This window comes from Hyphopichia burtonii, assembly GCF_001661395.1.
Source record: "Hyphopichia burtonii NRRL Y-1933 unplaced genomic scaffold HYPBUscaffold_8, whole genome shotgun sequence".
NCBI classification, from domain to species: domain Eukaryota; kingdom Fungi; phylum Ascomycota; class Pichiomycetes; order Serinales; family Debaryomycetaceae; genus Hyphopichia; species Hyphopichia burtonii.
Genome location: NW_017963735.1, coordinates 53,838 through 68,517, shown reverse-complemented (window position 1 = coordinate 68,517; position 14,680 = coordinate 53,838). Strand labels below are relative to the sequence as shown.

Genomic DNA, 14,680 nt, shown 5'->3' with positions numbered 1-14,680 from the left:
AGTTCCCATGCTTTTCAATGTATTGGAATGTTGATGTTGAGCAGCTCAAACTGTTGCAGCCAAAAAAAAAAAGCAGTATGTTGAGGGATCCCTTTTCTCAGATATTTTTTTTTTCTGTAGCTTCAAATTTCACTACTCACTATGGGCAACAGCAGTCTGTAGCATTTGGACAACATAATGTTGGAACCAGCTAATCATGTCGACGGATGGGCAGTGTTATATTAGCATGTAGCATTCGAACAAGGGCACCAACCCTAGCCATCTTTCCTGCGCACGTGACACGATTTATTCGCACTCGAAATTTTTTGTTGAAAATTTTAAAACTACTTGAAAAATTGGTAATTTGAATTACCGATAGTATAGATCTATAGAGAATCATAAACGACAATGGGTAAATCGTATGTACTATAAGCGGGGAATGATTATTAGGGTTCATATACTAACGATATTTCAATAGACACGGTTACAGATCAGGTACTCGTTACGCTTTCCAACGTGACTTCAAAAAGCATGGTACTATTGCTTTATCTACTTACTTGAAGACTTACAAAGTTGGTGATATTGTTGATATCAAAGCCAACGGTGCAGTCCAAAAGGGTATGCCACACAAATACTACCACGGTAAAACTGGTATTGTTTACAATGTTACTAAATCATCTGTTGGTGTTATCATTAACAAAGTTGTTGGTAACAGATACATCGAAAAAAGAGTTAACTTAAGAATTGAACATGTTAAACACTCTGCTTGTCGTCAAGAATTTTTGAACAGAGTCAAAACCAATGCTGCTTTGAAAAGAGAAGCCAAAGCTAAAGGTGAACAAGTTTACTTAAAAAGACAACCAGCTAAACCAAGAGAAGCTAGAGTTATCTCTACCGAAGGTAACGTTCCTCAAACTTTAGCTCCAGTTCCATACGAAACTTTCATTTAAGCAATCTATCTACATGTCATTATCACTTTTCATCACTTACCCATCTTACCGTTTTCATAAAACTTGTATAATTAGTTCAATTTTGTTAATGCAATAATATTACCGATAATAGTGTAAGAGACGTAATCGAACGCATCAGTAATGAAATGAAACTCAAGATGTATTTCATTCTGGATACTTATAATAGTATTCATAATACGCAGTCATCGTATCTTATTTAATTTATTCTACGCCCTTAGTTAATCAATTGAATCATCTTTTGCAACTGCAACTGATTTGAGAACTTGAGCGGTCGCTCTCAAGTTACCTGCAAAACAATATTGAATCAATTACGTATATTTTTACAACCATAAATTCCAAGAATTCATACTGAAGGGGGGTCAGAAGTTCTCTTAAGCGTTTGTTAAAATGTAACAAGATAGGGTGCGCCAAACACCTTCACCAATTAAACCCAACCTCTCCGTACGGAGAAGCAAATTTCCAGAGGAATCCGTTCCCGAAGAAACAGACTCAACTCCGAAGGGAATAGTCATGTGAACACGCGAGATTTCATCATATTGTATAAAACTTGGAAGGTCATATGAAGAAATCAAAAGGTAAACGAAATGTTGAAAACATTTCAAAGGATCTTTGGTCTCTTTTATAGTCAAAAAAGTGCGTGCGGGTAACCGCTCATTTTGGCAGCTTGTATACAGGAAAACTCATCTTAGAAAGATTTTTTTTTTCTATTAGGGTACTTTTAGAAAGTATTTTGAATAGGATATAGATTGAAAAACCAGCAGTATACTAGTATGGCACCCAAGAGGAAGAGTAGTAGTAGAGCAGGATCTACCAAGAAACAGAGCAAAAGCCAGGAAACGAAAAATGAGCTTTTGAGTCCGGGAAAGATCGAAGAGTTATCTAAAGAAGTCATCACATCAGCTAAACATTACAATAATCTTGTTTCCTTAATAGAGCAATTTGAACTAGTTGGAGCTAAACTACAAAAAGAGGAGAATGAAGAGATAGAGTCCATTGGTCGTCTTCTTGCGGTTTCGTTATTCAAAGCTTTTCAAGGTCTTTTCAAAGAAGGAGCCATAATACCAAAAAAGTCTAATGATGAGAAGAAACAATTAGTTGCCAAATGGTTATCAGGTAAATATGAACAGTATAAAGAAGGTATAAGGAACTTCCTTAAGGATAGGCTTGCATATGAAACATCATTACAAATCGATGTTTTAGAAATATATCTCAATTTGATTAAGCTAGAATCGGAATATATGAAATCAGGAGCAAAAGATTTATTTTTCGCTAATACCACGTACTTGAAGTTAGTTCAATCATTGTTAGAAAGTGTGAACGGAGAAATCTTAAGTGACGGGTCAACTGATAACTTTATAATTTTAGAATTTAATGAATTTTTCCAAAAAAATTGGGATTTACAATTTTATTTTGTTAACAATTTAAATGAAATATTAAGTGAATGGAAAAATGTTAAAACAGCAAATGAATTACAATTGATTTTTGCAAATTTTTATACTATTATGCGTAATAATTTACTTTTCTCTCAAGATTCAGAGATTTTAAAAGATCAACCTACTTGGATACCAAATAAGTTACCATCAATTGCTTATAAAGCACCTCATTTCCGAACTCAGTACCAAAAATCTTTCATTACAATTTTATCATATCCATTATTAACAAGCCAATATAAATCAGTATTATCAATCTTACATAAAAGAATAATACCAAATCTTGCACAACCAGCTACATTAATGGATTTCCTTACTGATTCTTATAACGTTGAAGACGATTACGCAGTTCCAATTCTTGCATTAAACTCTTTATATGAACTTATGAAAAAATATAATTTAGAATATCCTGATTTTTATACAAAATTATACTCATTATTAACTCCAGAATTATTATATACTCGTTATCGTTCTCGTTTTTTCAGACTTTGCGACCTTTTCCTTTCTTCCACTCACTTAGCTGCTCAGCTTGTTGCATCCTTCATCAAAAAATTAGCTAGACTAGCCTTAACTGCATCCGCCGGTGGGGTGGTTATTGTTATCCCTTTCGTATACAATCTTCTCAAAAGACATCCTTCTTGTATGGTCTTGATCCATAACTCCGAGCAATCAAAAGATTCCGACTACTCTGATCCGTTTGATCTAAATGAGACCGATCCTTTGAAAACTGGTGCCATGGGTTCATCTTTATGGGAATTAGAAACATTAATGTCTCATTATCATCCCAATATTGCCACTTTGGCCAAAATCTTTAGTGAGCCCTTCAGAAAACCAAGTTACAACATGGAAGACTTTTTAGATTGGAGTTATATCACTTTGTTAGAAAGTGAAAAAATAAGAAAATACAAAGGCCATGCTGCTTTGGAGTACCAAGAATGGGAAAACATCTTTGATTCAAAGAGTGATTCTCCTTCCACTTACCTCGAAGGATGGACCCTTTAAGTAGATCTTCATGTAACAATAAATTCGATTTTTTGCAGCTATACGTTTTGTAGAGAACATGACAATTTGCACCAATTAGGCGATTTGGCTTCTTGGGGGACAAATTTAACCTGATTGGGATAAATAATTAGACGCGTCTGGTAGCGTTGTTTTTTTTTTTGTGTGAGCGTTTTCTTCTCTTCTCGAAAAAAAAAAAAAAAGCTCGTTTTTCATTTCAATACCTTCATCTTTTCTTTACGTTAGTGCTATCGATTAAGGTATAAAGGATGGATAGCTCAACTCAACCTATGGAAGCGCCAATTGACGCTGTTTTCGGTGAAAGGGTTAGAAGATTCCAAGAGTTTTTGGATAGAATTGATGAAAATAACTCCAGTTATAGAAATGAGATTAAGGATATGCTTATGAAGGGGAAATGTAGATTAAACGTTTCTCTTGATGATGTTAGAGAGTTCGATAAGGGGTTCTGGAACGGATTGTTGAACAGTCCTGTCGATTACTTACCGGCTTGTGAAAGAGCATTGAGAGATACGGTTTTAGTTGTTTATGATCCAAACGATCATAGGTTTGAAGAAGTGGAAGAAGATCAGCAGTTTTATATATCTTTCAGAGGTGCTTTAGGGGATCACCATTTGACACCAAGATCCATTACTTCCAACCATTTATCAAAATTAGTTTCTATTGAAGGTATTGTTACTAGAGCATCATTAGTACGTCCAAAAATTATTAGATCAGTTCATTATGCAGAGGCAACTAGTAAGTTTCATGCTAGGGAGTATAGAGATCAAACCACATCTTTTGATCCGATTGCCACTCCAGCTATTTATCCCACGGAAGATTTTGATGGTAATAAGTTAACTACTGAATATGGTTATTCAACTTATAGAGACCATCAAAGAATTAGTATACAAGAAATGCCCGAAACCGCTCCAGCAGGTCAATTACCTAGATCTGTTGATGTTATTGTTGATGATGATTTGGTTGATTTAACAAAACCGGGTGATCGTATTCAAGTGGTTGGGGTTTATCGTGCATTAGGAGGAGGTGGTAATAATAGTGGATCTTTCAAGACCATTGTGTTAGCTAATGCAGTATACCCATTACATGCTAGATCCACTGGGGTTGCATCTCAAGAAAAATTAACTGATCAAGATATTAAAAATATTAATAAATTATCGAAAGATCGTAAAATTTTTGATATTTTATCAACTTCATTGGCACCTTCAATTTATGGATTTGACTATATTAAAAAGGCAGTTTTATTGATGTTATTAGGTGGGAATGAAAAAAATTTAGATAACGGTACTCATTTAAGAGGTGATATTAATATTTTAATGGTTGGTGATCCATCTACAGCTAAATCTCAAATATTAAGATTTGTTTTAAATACTGCTTCGTTAGCTATTGCCACCACTGGTAGAGGTTCTTCCGGGGTTGGTTTAACAGCTGCAGTTACCAGTGATAAAGAAACCGGGGAAAGAAGATTAGAAGCTGGTGCCATGGTTTTAGCTGATCGAGGAATTGTTTGTATTGATGAATTTGATAAAATGTCTGATACTGATAGAGTAGCAATTCATGAAGTTATGGAACAACAAACTGTTACGATTGCTAAAGCAGGGATTCATACTTCATTGAATGCAAGATGTTCCGTGATAGCAGCAGCAAATCCAGTTTTTGGACAATATGATATTCATAAAGATCCACATAAAAATATCGCTTTACCGGATTCATTATTATCACGTTTTGATTTATTATTTGTTGTTACTGATGATGTCCAACCAACTAAAGATAGAATTATTAGTGAACATGTATTAAGAATGCATAGATTTATTCAACCGGGATTATTAGAAGGAGAACCAATCAGGGAAAAAAGTGGATTATCATTGGCAGCAGGTAATGATGAAACAAATGAAAAAGAAGAATTAGAACAACCAATATTTGAAAAATTTAATTCCCTTTTACACGCCGGAGTCAATAATAAAACCAATAAAACCCCAACGATTTTATCGATTCCATTTTTAAAGAAATATGTTCAATATGCAAAACAAAGAATAAAGCCTCAATTAACTGAAAAGGCATCTACTTATATAATTAGAACTTACACTGATTTAAGAAATGATATGATGGAAAATAATCAAAAGAATACTGCCCCAATTACTGCCAGAACATTAGAAACTTTAATTCGTTTATCCACTGCCCATGCTAAGGTTAGATTATCCAGGACCATTGAAGTGAAGGATGCTAAAGTCGCCTCTGAATTATTGAAATATGCGTTATTCAAAGAGGTTCCTAAAAAATCTACTTCCAAGAGACGTAAGGCTAATATTGAAGAAGAGGAACAAGTGGCAGAAGAGGAAAGCGAGGAAGAGGACAGTGAAGAAGAAAGTGAAGATGAAATAGTGACGAGACCACCTCCTAGAACCACCAGACAAAACATGAGATCTGAATTAAGAGAAGAAGTCGAAGAAGCGGACGAAGAAGAAGAAGTCGAAGAAGCGGACGAAGAGGAAGAAGTCGAAGAAGCGGAAGAAGAAGTGGAAGAAGAAATGCATAATTTGAATATTAGTGAACCATTACAAGAGCTGGCCAGGAGCGAAGACAACACCGGGTTCAATAATGAAAGATATGTACAATTCCAAAGAATCATGAGTAGGATATTGAATAGTGATGTTTTCGAAAACATTGATGCATCATATCCAGTTGAGGATACGATTGAATTGATAAACGAAGGATTAGAGAAAGAAGACGTGTACACCAACGAGGAAATCGAGGTTTATTTCAATAAGATGGAACAAGATCAAATCATTATGATTGGTGATAAGAAAGTGTGGAAGATTTAAATAAGTTTATGTAATTTTGTTTGTATAATAATGTATGAGTAGTTAATATCAAGTAAAATTTGCAACTCATCGAGATAAAAAAAAACGAAAAAAAAAACAAAAGAATAAGCCCAAGAACCAAAAGAATTCTACAACTTTGAAGATGGAGGATGAGTTGTTGATGCATACGTTGCACACGTTACCTAGTTCAGTGAAGAAGTTTTGGAGGAAACGGTACGACATATTCAGTAAATATGACGAAGGGATATATATGACCAGTGAGCTATGGTATTCGATAACGCCGGAATGCACTGCCAAATTCACTGCCAAATTAATGAAAGAGCTACTTGATAACCATTTGAATAAAGACGAGTACAAGGTTATTGACTTATGTTGTGGAGGCGGAGGCAATACTATACAATTTGCCAAAGAGTTTGAGCGAGTGATTGCAATTGATATAAATCCAATAAACGTAAGATGTACTCTACATAATGCCGCCATCTACAATGTTGAAGACAAGATAGAACCAATAACAGGAGATTGGAACGAGATCCACCAACAATTCCACAATATTGATTTCATATATTGTTCACCACCCTGGGGGGGACCAAGTTATAAAGTGAAGGGGGAAAAATTTGACGTTTACACAATGGAGCCATTAAATTTAGACCGGTTAATAAGTAGTATAATACCAATTACACGAAATATGGCATTTTGTTTACCCAGAAATACCAATTTAGAGCAATTGAAAGAATTAAGTGAAATTTACAGCCTTGGTTTAAGGGTGATCAAAGTGAAAGAATACGGACGCGTTATCAGTTTAGTAGTAATCTTTGGAGACATTGCTCAAGTAAAATTTCAATACAATTCTGACTTACAATCTGATTTACAATAAACATATATTAACTTATAACAATAAACATTTCCAGCCAAACTGGATCAATTTCACCTTCACCAATTTTTCCAAGTCGCATCAACAATGGGGGTAGGAGCGCCAAAAGGAGGAAAAATTGCAAACGCAAGATTAACCTGGATGAACCGATTGTTCAGGGGAATAAGTAGATGTAGACACCAACAAGACGTCCATAGCACATCAATAAGAGCATTTTTTTTGATGTTTTTGATGTTTTTTTTTTTTTTTTTTTTTTTTTTCAAGTTTTTTCAATTATTTTTTTTTTTTTTACATTTTTTTCATTTTTAAACGATCTTAAAATAAACCCATAAGAAGACAAAAGTATTAACACATAGAACAATAAATTAGGAGAATTAAAGAAACACCAGCAAACAACCCAATAAAACAAACCTTAGGATGACAAAAAGGCATCAAAATTGATAAAGCCATTAAATAAATTATTAAATTCATAAGAATCGTGAATCTCGTTAGATTGGTATTCCAATAAATCGGGTATGATTGGTGCTGCAGACCAAAAGCGACGAAATACGTGGGAGGTAATATTTTGGGCACCGCCATTTCCTTAAACCATGACAACAAGCTACTTCTATGCCAATGTAGTCCCACGTATATTAACCTAAAGAAGGATTCCTACTGGAAACACCGACTCCAGGTTAATATACGTTACATATCCAGCAGAGAGCAAATTCTCATAGGTGCAGAATTTTTTCCAATTCGCAACTAGAAATGAGCGAGGGCCCTTAAAATTACACCAAAGTATTCATCTTTGGTAACAAAATCACTTCTGAATTTTGCCCCATTAAATCATAACCCTTTTCATTGGAATCCAAAGACAACTGAGGTAAATCATCCTCCGATTTCTTAATGGTCAAATCAATGGGAGAATTGATCGGGGAGTTGATTGATATTGGTGATAAGTAATTCATGTACCCATCGTTATTGTTCACCGACAATAATTCATCTTCCTTCTTGATAAAAGACTTGTCTTCCTTTTCCGTAGCATCGTCCTCAAAATCATCTTTCTCGTCTTCCTTGTATTCTTCCTTGTAGTCATCCTTGTAGTCGTCCTTGTAGTCGTCCTTGTAGTCTTCCTTGTAGTCTTCCTTATATTCTTCTCTCTTAATCATGGGGGGAGAAGCGTCGATTTTTCTTCGTTTACAAGACCCTTCTTCTTCTTCATTAGCAACCGAGGTGTTCAAGTTGGCATGTATTTTATCCTTCAAATCACTCAAATCATTCAATGGTTTTAAAGAGTAATTAGATAAATCCACTTGGTCCTTCACCAAATTGAAATTCTCTTGTAAATTGTTCAAATTGGACTCCAACTTGATAACATAACTTTCCAAGTATTCCACATGCTTCCTCTTCTTTTCTCTCGAAGCATGAGCAGCTCTTCTATTCCTCAATATTCTCTCCACTCTTCTTTGCTCCTTTTCTTCCTTGGTCTTAGCACGTTTTCTTGGGGGTAAGGTGGACTTGAAATTAGCGTCAACAGCATCGATTGAAATATCAACCATGGGAGAAGCAGCAGCAGTGGACGAAGCAGACATATTATGAGATCAGGATGCAGAGGAAATGTAATGATTGGACTCTACTCAAACAAGATTAAATCAAGAATTTCAACCTTATATATATATTGGCAAGATATTTTTAGTGAAGGTTTGGAAGGAGTTGACTTGATTCCAAAATAAACACAAAGTTTTCGGGAAACAAGAATGAACGTCTGTTGTATCCGGATCGCACGCCACTCTCGTGCAATCGGGATCACGAGAACCTCTTCCACATTCTACTTACACTATACCTTACACTGTACACTATACAATATACACTATACAATATACACTATACAATATACACTATACAACACGCTATACAATACGCTGCCTATGGTAGCACATCTTCCTCTTCGTGTGCTAACTGTAGCCAGGTAAACCCACCAACAAAGGGTGTCTAGAACTGCTCCCCTCTGCAACAGAAAACCGGAGAAAAAGAGAAGAAAAACGTGGTCGTGCGCCCGCTCAACAACCTTCCCACTGTCGCCGCCGCCGCCGCCGCCAAAAACGAACAAAAAAAAAAGAACAAAAAGAAAAACGAGAACAAAAAAAAGCGGGTCCCGCACGCCCACAATGTCGGGGGGACAATGTCGCGGGCTTGGACAGAAATGTCGGCTCGTGTCGCACTTTGCAGTCAAAAAAAGGTCAATTCGTCAAATCGTCTAATAATCGAATAGAAGCTATTGGTTCCGCCTTTAACGAATACACTTTGAAGGGTTATTATTAGGCTTATTTACTGAAGGTTAAATTTTGTTCTTTTACCTTGACGATAGGGCGGTGGGATTGGCGGCCGCACGCCTTGATCCAGTAAACGGTATTTGACGAGCCGGGTGACTAGGTTTTACAGTGGGAATTTCCAGTCGCTGGTAATTTTAAACGATGCGAGTCGTTTCCTGTAGTCCCCTATAATGAGCATTAACGGTTATCGTTTCAACGGTTGGTGGCGGAATTGGCCTGCCTGATTTTTCTGGTTGTGGAATTTCGATGATGAGTTGGGTAATTGGCTAACGAGGTTCTATTAGCAAGGGGATGAACAAATCCGAAGGGTGGTTGGTGGGAGTCGAGCCGGTGCAAGCATATTTTTTGGAAAATGGAAAAAAAAAAAAAAAACTTTACAAATTACAAAGAAAAATCTTCAAAACTTGTTCTTCATTCATTAATGAAGAACCTTATCAGTATACAATCTCATGTCAGTCATGGCTATGTAGGCGGAAGGGCAGCCACTTTCCCCTTGCAGACGTTGGGGTGGGACGTGGACAATATAAACACCGTTAATTTTTCAAATCATACTGGATATGGCCAAGTCAAAGGTGCAGCAATTGATGCAAATCAACTAAACCAATTATTCCAAGGGTTGATTAACATTCAAATCTTGGGTTCGTACAACGCCGCCATCACCGGGTACATCCCCAACGACGAGTTGATTCAAGCCATCACCAAATATGTTAAAATGCTCAAGCAAAATTCAGATCTATTATACTTATTAGATCCAGTGATGGGGGACCAGGGGTTCTTATACGTTAATGAATCCTGTATTCAGCAATACAAGAGCTTGATCACCGAAAACATCGTCGACATAATCACTCCCAATCAATTTGAATTAGAACTCTTATGTGACTTTAAAATTAATAATAAAAGTGACCTCATCAACGGGATTAACTGCTTATCCAATATAAAATACGTCATCATTACCAGTCTATACGATAACCTCAACCTTTTCCCCAATGAGAAAGACCTACTCTACGTTGCTTTCAGAGAAAATAATCAAATTAAACTTTTCAAAATCCCAGTCATAAAATCCTACTTCACCGGCGTAGGCGACTTATTCTCGGCTTTACTAATCGATAAAATCTACTCGAATGCCAGCTTGCCCAACTGCTTGGAAATATCAATCAACCAAGCTCTCACCATTATGTCAAACGTTCTTCAATTGACTCACAAATTGGGGATGGAGGCCTATTGCAATGCCCACAACTTACCACTCACCTACGACTCTTCACTCATCCAAAGCCAAATCAACGACGCCGACACCATGAGGTTCTTTGAATTGAAACTCATCCAGTCTAAACCCTTTTTTGAATACCCCGGTCCTGGAGTATTCAAATGCTATAACTTACCCTAAATAAAGAACATCCGTACATCACCACTCAACTCCCCTGTAGAAATCAAAACCCTCAAATTCCACCTTTCAATTTTTTCAATTTTTTCATTTCTTCCTCCCAGTCATGTCCAAACCAAACGTTTTAGTCATTGGTGCCGGTGGTGTCGGGGTCATTGCCGCTTTGGCCTTGCAATTGAATGGTAATTCAAATGTCACGCTTGTTGTTCGATCAGAGCACGAACTTATCAAAAATCAAGGTTACTCCATTGAATCAAAATGCTACGGGGAATATGAAAATTTTAAACCAGATAATATCGCTAAAAGTGTTGATGAAGCAATGGATAACTACGGTCCCTTTGATTTTATCGCGTTGACCACTAAAAACATCCCTGATGGGTCAATGACTTGTGAAGACATCGTCAGACCTGCAGTTACCGATGGTAAAACAACCATCATCCTTATTCAAAACGGTATTGGTATTGATGAACCAATGATTGAAAGTTTCCCAAATAATGTTATCTTAAGTGGGGTTTCTTTAATTGGTTCTACTAATTTGGGAAATGGTAGAGTTTATAATTCTCATTTTGATACTTTAACAATTGGTTATTTTAATAATCCAAATATTTCAAATTCAGTTTCAATGTCAAAAGTTAATGAATTCATTTCTTTATACCAAAATAAGGATTTGTCTAAAAATTTGGCTAAACTTGATGAAAATGTTAAACATACAAGATGGCAAAAATTAATTTATAATTCGGCTTTAAACACCGTAACTACAATCGTTGATTTAGATGTTAATAGATGTCAAATTAATAATTCTAATAAATCTTTATTTGAACCTGCAATGAGTGAAATTATTAAAATTGCTAAAAGTGAAGGGGTTACTCTTGATGAATCAGTTAAATCTAAATTTATGCATATTGGTGATGGTTTGTTTTATACTCCTTCAATGTTGATTGATAGACGTAAAAAACAATTATTCGAATTAGAAGTCATCTTGGGTAATCCTATCAAATATGCCGATAGAAATGGGGTTGATGCTCCTACTTTGAAAATCTTATACTCCCTATTAACTATGATTCAATTCAAAATTAAAGAAGAAATTGGATTAGTCAAAATTAATGAATCCGATTTCAAAAATATCGATAGTAATGATTATCCTAGTCATTTTGCTAAAATCTCTCATAAATAGATTTATTTATATATTTTTTTTAACACCAAGTAAAAACTGGTGGTTTGGCATTCACTTTTTCTAATCTTTCAATTATAACCTTCTTGGTATTGGTCTCTTCGCCTCCTCCACCACTTGAATTAACCAAGGGTGTCTGCTCATCTTCAGCCTTCCTCAATACTCCACTCCCATTAGAACAACTTAAATTATATTCAAATCCTGACATATTCATTGCTTCATTCTTAGCTATATCGCTATGTATACTTTGATAACTACTGGATAAACCGTCTAATTTATCCCTTTTATTTCTATGATTTCCCGGTATGAATGCAGCTTCTAATTCCCCTTCAACATCGTCGTCATCATCGTCATCATCATCATCGGATTCAAAAATTGTCTTACATCTTTCATCACTAAAAGCTCCGTATCTAGGTTGTAGACCCAAATCATATATGCTACTTTCCATAGCATTGATCAATACATGATTATCAACATGAACAGGAACGTTCATTTCATCATCCCAAATTAATAAATTCTCCCTTCTTGTTAATTCTAAAGGCCCGGCGTAACCTAACTTTAAAATTTCAACAACATTGAATGCTTGACCCTTTAATACAGCCAATTGTTTTAACCACATTCTTGACTTGAAATCAGAATCTTTCTTGAAAACATTTTTCAATTTTACAACGGTTGTTTCCCACCAATATTTAGATGTCAATAATGGTAGATAATGATTACGGGTTTTATGTGAAAATGGCTGTCCAATTATTGAAAGTGGTAAGAATAGCCAACCAAATGGGAATGATCGCCATTCATCTGGATGTTTCCAAGGAAATGCCAAACCGGAATCAATTGCTCCAATTTTAATAACTGGTACTAATTTAATATAATTATGTTTATTTTTTTTAGTTTCAACAATTATTTTTTTCCAATCAACTTTAATCATCCAATTATCTAAACCTCTATCAGTATTTCTCATTATGTAGTCTAAAATAACCAATTTCTCTAATTCTTCTTGAAATTGTTGTAAGCTTCTTTTACTCCAATGAAATTCATAATCATCTTTAATGTCCTCATCATGTCGTAATTTAACTTCGTACTTATCTGGTAAATGACTTATATCTGTTGGTACCGGATTATTTTTAAACCAAGATTGTGCATCGATATATCCATCTAAGAACAATTGAAAAGACCCAACTTTTGCAGGTAGTGATTTGGAATGTCTGTCCCAATAAGAGTAATAGAAAGCAGAAGATTTAAAAAAAACGATATCAGTATGTGGTACAATGTATGATAACAAAGATTCATCGAGTACACTAGCAGCAGTTTCACTAACGTAACCCAAATTCGGAATCAAACAAGATCTGCCGAAAAAGCATGGGAAGAATGTTCGATGTAACCATTTAGTCCATTTAGGTGATAACGGACCATAAGGTTCTTCATCTTTCGGTTTGAAGATACCAGCCTTATATATATACTCTAAATTAAATTCAATAATCTTTTTATTTCGAATGAAATAACTACCAGAAGATCCTTGACTTATACGTTGAGGAGAAATATCATCGATTTCTATAGAATGTATTATTGACTCGATCAAGTTGTCAAAATCTTGCGGAGATATATGATTATCAGGATAGTTTAGCGTCAAATGTTTTACCAGAGTATGATCTAGACTATCATGTTCATTATTTAGTATAACTTTCCAATGATTGAAAAGATCATGGGCATTTTTAATCGTTGGTAACCCCCTAATTGGTTTAAAGACAGAGTACTCGATTGAATAATCATCATTTCTTGAAAATTTAGATTCAGTTGGTTCTTTCTTAGCAATTGGCGAATAAGCCCATTTTGCAGCGGGGATTATATAGTTTTTAGTAAATTTATTGATATTATTACCCAAGGAAGACTCCGAAGCCCTTCTAGATATCAGATTTGAGACCTGAGGTTTACATCTTGCCAACGGCAGAGGAGTAACGGGAGCAGATAATGAAGTTTTGTTATTACCTTGAGAAGGTAGCTTCAAATTAGTTACATCAATATCAGTAACTGAATCCACGCTGGAATTGGAATGATTTGAAGTAAGTGAGCTATTTCTATTAAATTCACTAGTTGTACTAGTATAATTGGCAAGATTTGAATTCTTTGGCGATAATTCTTCTTCAAAAGACTCTAGTCTTCGAGGGGTGATCAAGGAGGCATCATCGTAGTCAAATTGTAAAGGGCACTTTGGCATAGGTTCTGAACTTTGTACTTTGTGGAACCCACGATCTTTCTTATCTGGAGATCGATCACCTTCAGAAGACATCACTGAATATCTTTCAAAGATTGAGTTATTTGGGAAATGATATGGGTAACAGAGTATTTGATGAATAATTTCCAATATGAATAACTTCTAATAGGAATAATTTCTAAAAAATATACAGAATCAAGGATTGAAATTTCTTAAAGTTTCAAAATGATGCGCTTCAGTTTGGTTGTTAACAACCACTTGCAACACGGAGATGACCTTGCTACGATACTCCACGAGGCAAATGGTCTCGTTGATTCTTATACAAATAGACTCAACTGAGCGAAAAGAGGTGGATGTAGTAGTGAACTGTTTTTTTTTTATCTTGATATTCCTTCTCAGATAAAATTGCACCTGAAATTAAAAGATAAATCCCATTACTGGGACCACGATAAGGTATTGGAGGAGGTTATATGGATCAAGGGGCAATGATACAAAAGTAGGTATGTAATTGAGG

General features: G+C 35.4%; 8 protein-coding genes across 8 annotated transcripts; 6 read left to right on the top strand and 2 right to left on the bottom strand.

Annotated features, from left to right (window-relative positions):
* Positions 1–387: 387 nt before the first annotated feature.
* On the top strand, positions 388–929 carry HYPBUDRAFT_153954 (60S ribosomal protein eL21; the record flags this gene model as incomplete). Its single annotated transcript, XM_020221823.1, has 2 exons — positions 388–398; positions 458–929. 2 exons carry the CDS (start codon positions 388–390, stop codon positions 927–929), a joined length of 483 nt encoding a protein of 160 aa, XP_020074120.1.
* Positions 930–1,693: 764 nt separating this feature from the next.
* Positions 1,694–3,418, top strand: NOC4 (ribosome biosynthesis protein). The gene has a single exon (XM_020219868.1). It carries the CDS (start codon positions 1,721–1,723, stop codon positions 3,380–3,382), a length of 1,662 nt encoding a protein of 553 aa, XP_020074119.1. The 5' UTR covers positions 1,694–1,720; the 3' UTR covers positions 3,383–3,418.
* Positions 3,419–3,648: 230 nt separating this feature from the next.
* MCM3 (MCM DNA helicase complex subunit) lies at positions 3,649–6,219 on the top strand (the record flags this gene model as incomplete). The annotated part of the gene is made up of 1 exon (XM_020222390.1): positions 3,649–6,219. One exon carries the CDS (start codon positions 3,649–3,651, stop codon positions 6,217–6,219), a length of 2,571 nt encoding a protein of 856 aa, XP_020074118.1.
* A 142-nt stretch (positions 6,220–6,361) lies between these two features.
* Positions 6,362–7,093, top strand: HYPBUDRAFT_114662 (RNA methyltransferase; the record flags this gene model as incomplete). The annotated part of the gene is made up of 1 exon (XM_020219058.1): positions 6,362–7,093. The coding sequence occupies one exon, from the start codon at positions 6,362–6,364 to the stop codon at positions 7,091–7,093; it is 732 nt and encodes a 243-aa protein (XP_020074117.1).
* A 764-nt stretch (positions 7,094–7,857) lies between these two features.
* Positions 7,858–8,628, bottom strand: HYPBUDRAFT_158623 (uncharacterized protein; the record flags this gene model as incomplete). Its single annotated transcript, XM_020222389.1, has 1 exon — positions 7,858–8,628. The coding sequence occupies one exon, from the start codon at positions 8,626–8,628 to the stop codon at positions 7,858–7,860; it is 771 nt and encodes a 256-aa protein (XP_020074116.1).
* Positions 8,629–9,823: 1,195 nt separating this feature from the next.
* Positions 9,824–10,786, top strand: BUD16 (putative pyridoxal kinase; the record flags this gene model as incomplete). The annotated part of the gene is made up of 1 exon (XM_020223705.1): positions 9,824–10,786. The coding sequence occupies one exon, from the start codon at positions 9,824–9,826 to the stop codon at positions 10,784–10,786; it is 963 nt and encodes a 320-aa protein (XP_020074115.1).
* Positions 10,787–10,889: 103 nt separating this feature from the next.
* Positions 10,890–11,957, top strand: HYPBUDRAFT_114730 (uncharacterized protein; the record flags this gene model as incomplete). Its single annotated transcript, XM_020219061.1, has 1 exon — positions 10,890–11,957. The coding sequence occupies one exon, from the start codon at positions 10,890–10,892 to the stop codon at positions 11,955–11,957; it is 1,068 nt and encodes a 355-aa protein (XP_020074114.1).
* On the bottom strand, positions 11,798–14,508 carry HYPBUDRAFT_163347 (1-phosphatidylinositol 4-kinase). Its single transcript, XM_020222612.1, has 3 exons — positions 13,876–14,508; positions 12,339–13,842; positions 11,798–12,098 (listed from the first exon to the last, which is right to left on the bottom strand). The coding sequence occupies exons 1-3, from the start codon at positions 14,239–14,241 to the stop codon at positions 11,977–11,979; spliced, it is 1,992 nt and encodes a 663-aa protein (XP_020074113.1). The 5' UTR covers positions 14,242–14,508; the 3' UTR covers positions 11,798–11,976.
* Positions 14,509–14,680: the final 172 nt, after the last annotated feature.